Raw genomic sequence first — 312 nt, forward strand, 5'->3', positions numbered from 1 at the left:
CAGTGAGCGTTGGCCTCCAGACCGACCTGCCGCGCAGCAGCGGCGTGCACGGCAAGAGCTGGTCCCCGCGCAGCTCCTCTCTGGTGTCTGTGCGCAGCAAGCAGATCTCCTCCTCCCTGGACAAGGTCCACTCCAGGATTGAGCGGCCGTGCTGCTCCCCAAAATACGGGTCTCCAAAGCTCCAGAGGAGGTCTTCCTCCAAGCTGGATGCCTCCAAGGACAGGAGCCTCTGGAACCTGCACCAGGGCAAGCAGAACGGCTCTGCCTGGGCTCGTTCCACCACCACCCGCGACAGCCCCGTCCTCAGCAACA

General features: G+C 64.4%; 1 protein-coding gene across 1 annotated transcript in view; it reads left to right on the forward strand.

Moving 5' to 3' along the window:
• The window catches only part of SOGA1 (suppressor of glucose, autophagy associated 1), a gene marked incomplete at its 3' end in the record, with an annotated part of 23,558 nt that extends 23,252 nt beyond the window's left edge, over positions 1 to 306 (forward strand). Inside the window, 1 exon segment of the mRNA XM_009070622.1 lies at positions 4 to 306. Within this exon segment, the coding sequence (XP_009068870.1) occupies positions 4 to 306 (303 nt within the window).
• Between the last annotated feature and the right edge of the window lie 6 nt (positions 307 to 312).

This window comes from Acanthisitta chloris, unplaced genomic scaffold, assembly GCF_000695815.1.
Source record: "Acanthisitta chloris isolate BGI_N310 unplaced genomic scaffold, ASM69581v1 scaffold23502, whole genome shotgun sequence".
NCBI lineage: Eukaryota > Metazoa > Chordata > Aves > Passeriformes > Acanthisittidae > Acanthisitta > Acanthisitta chloris.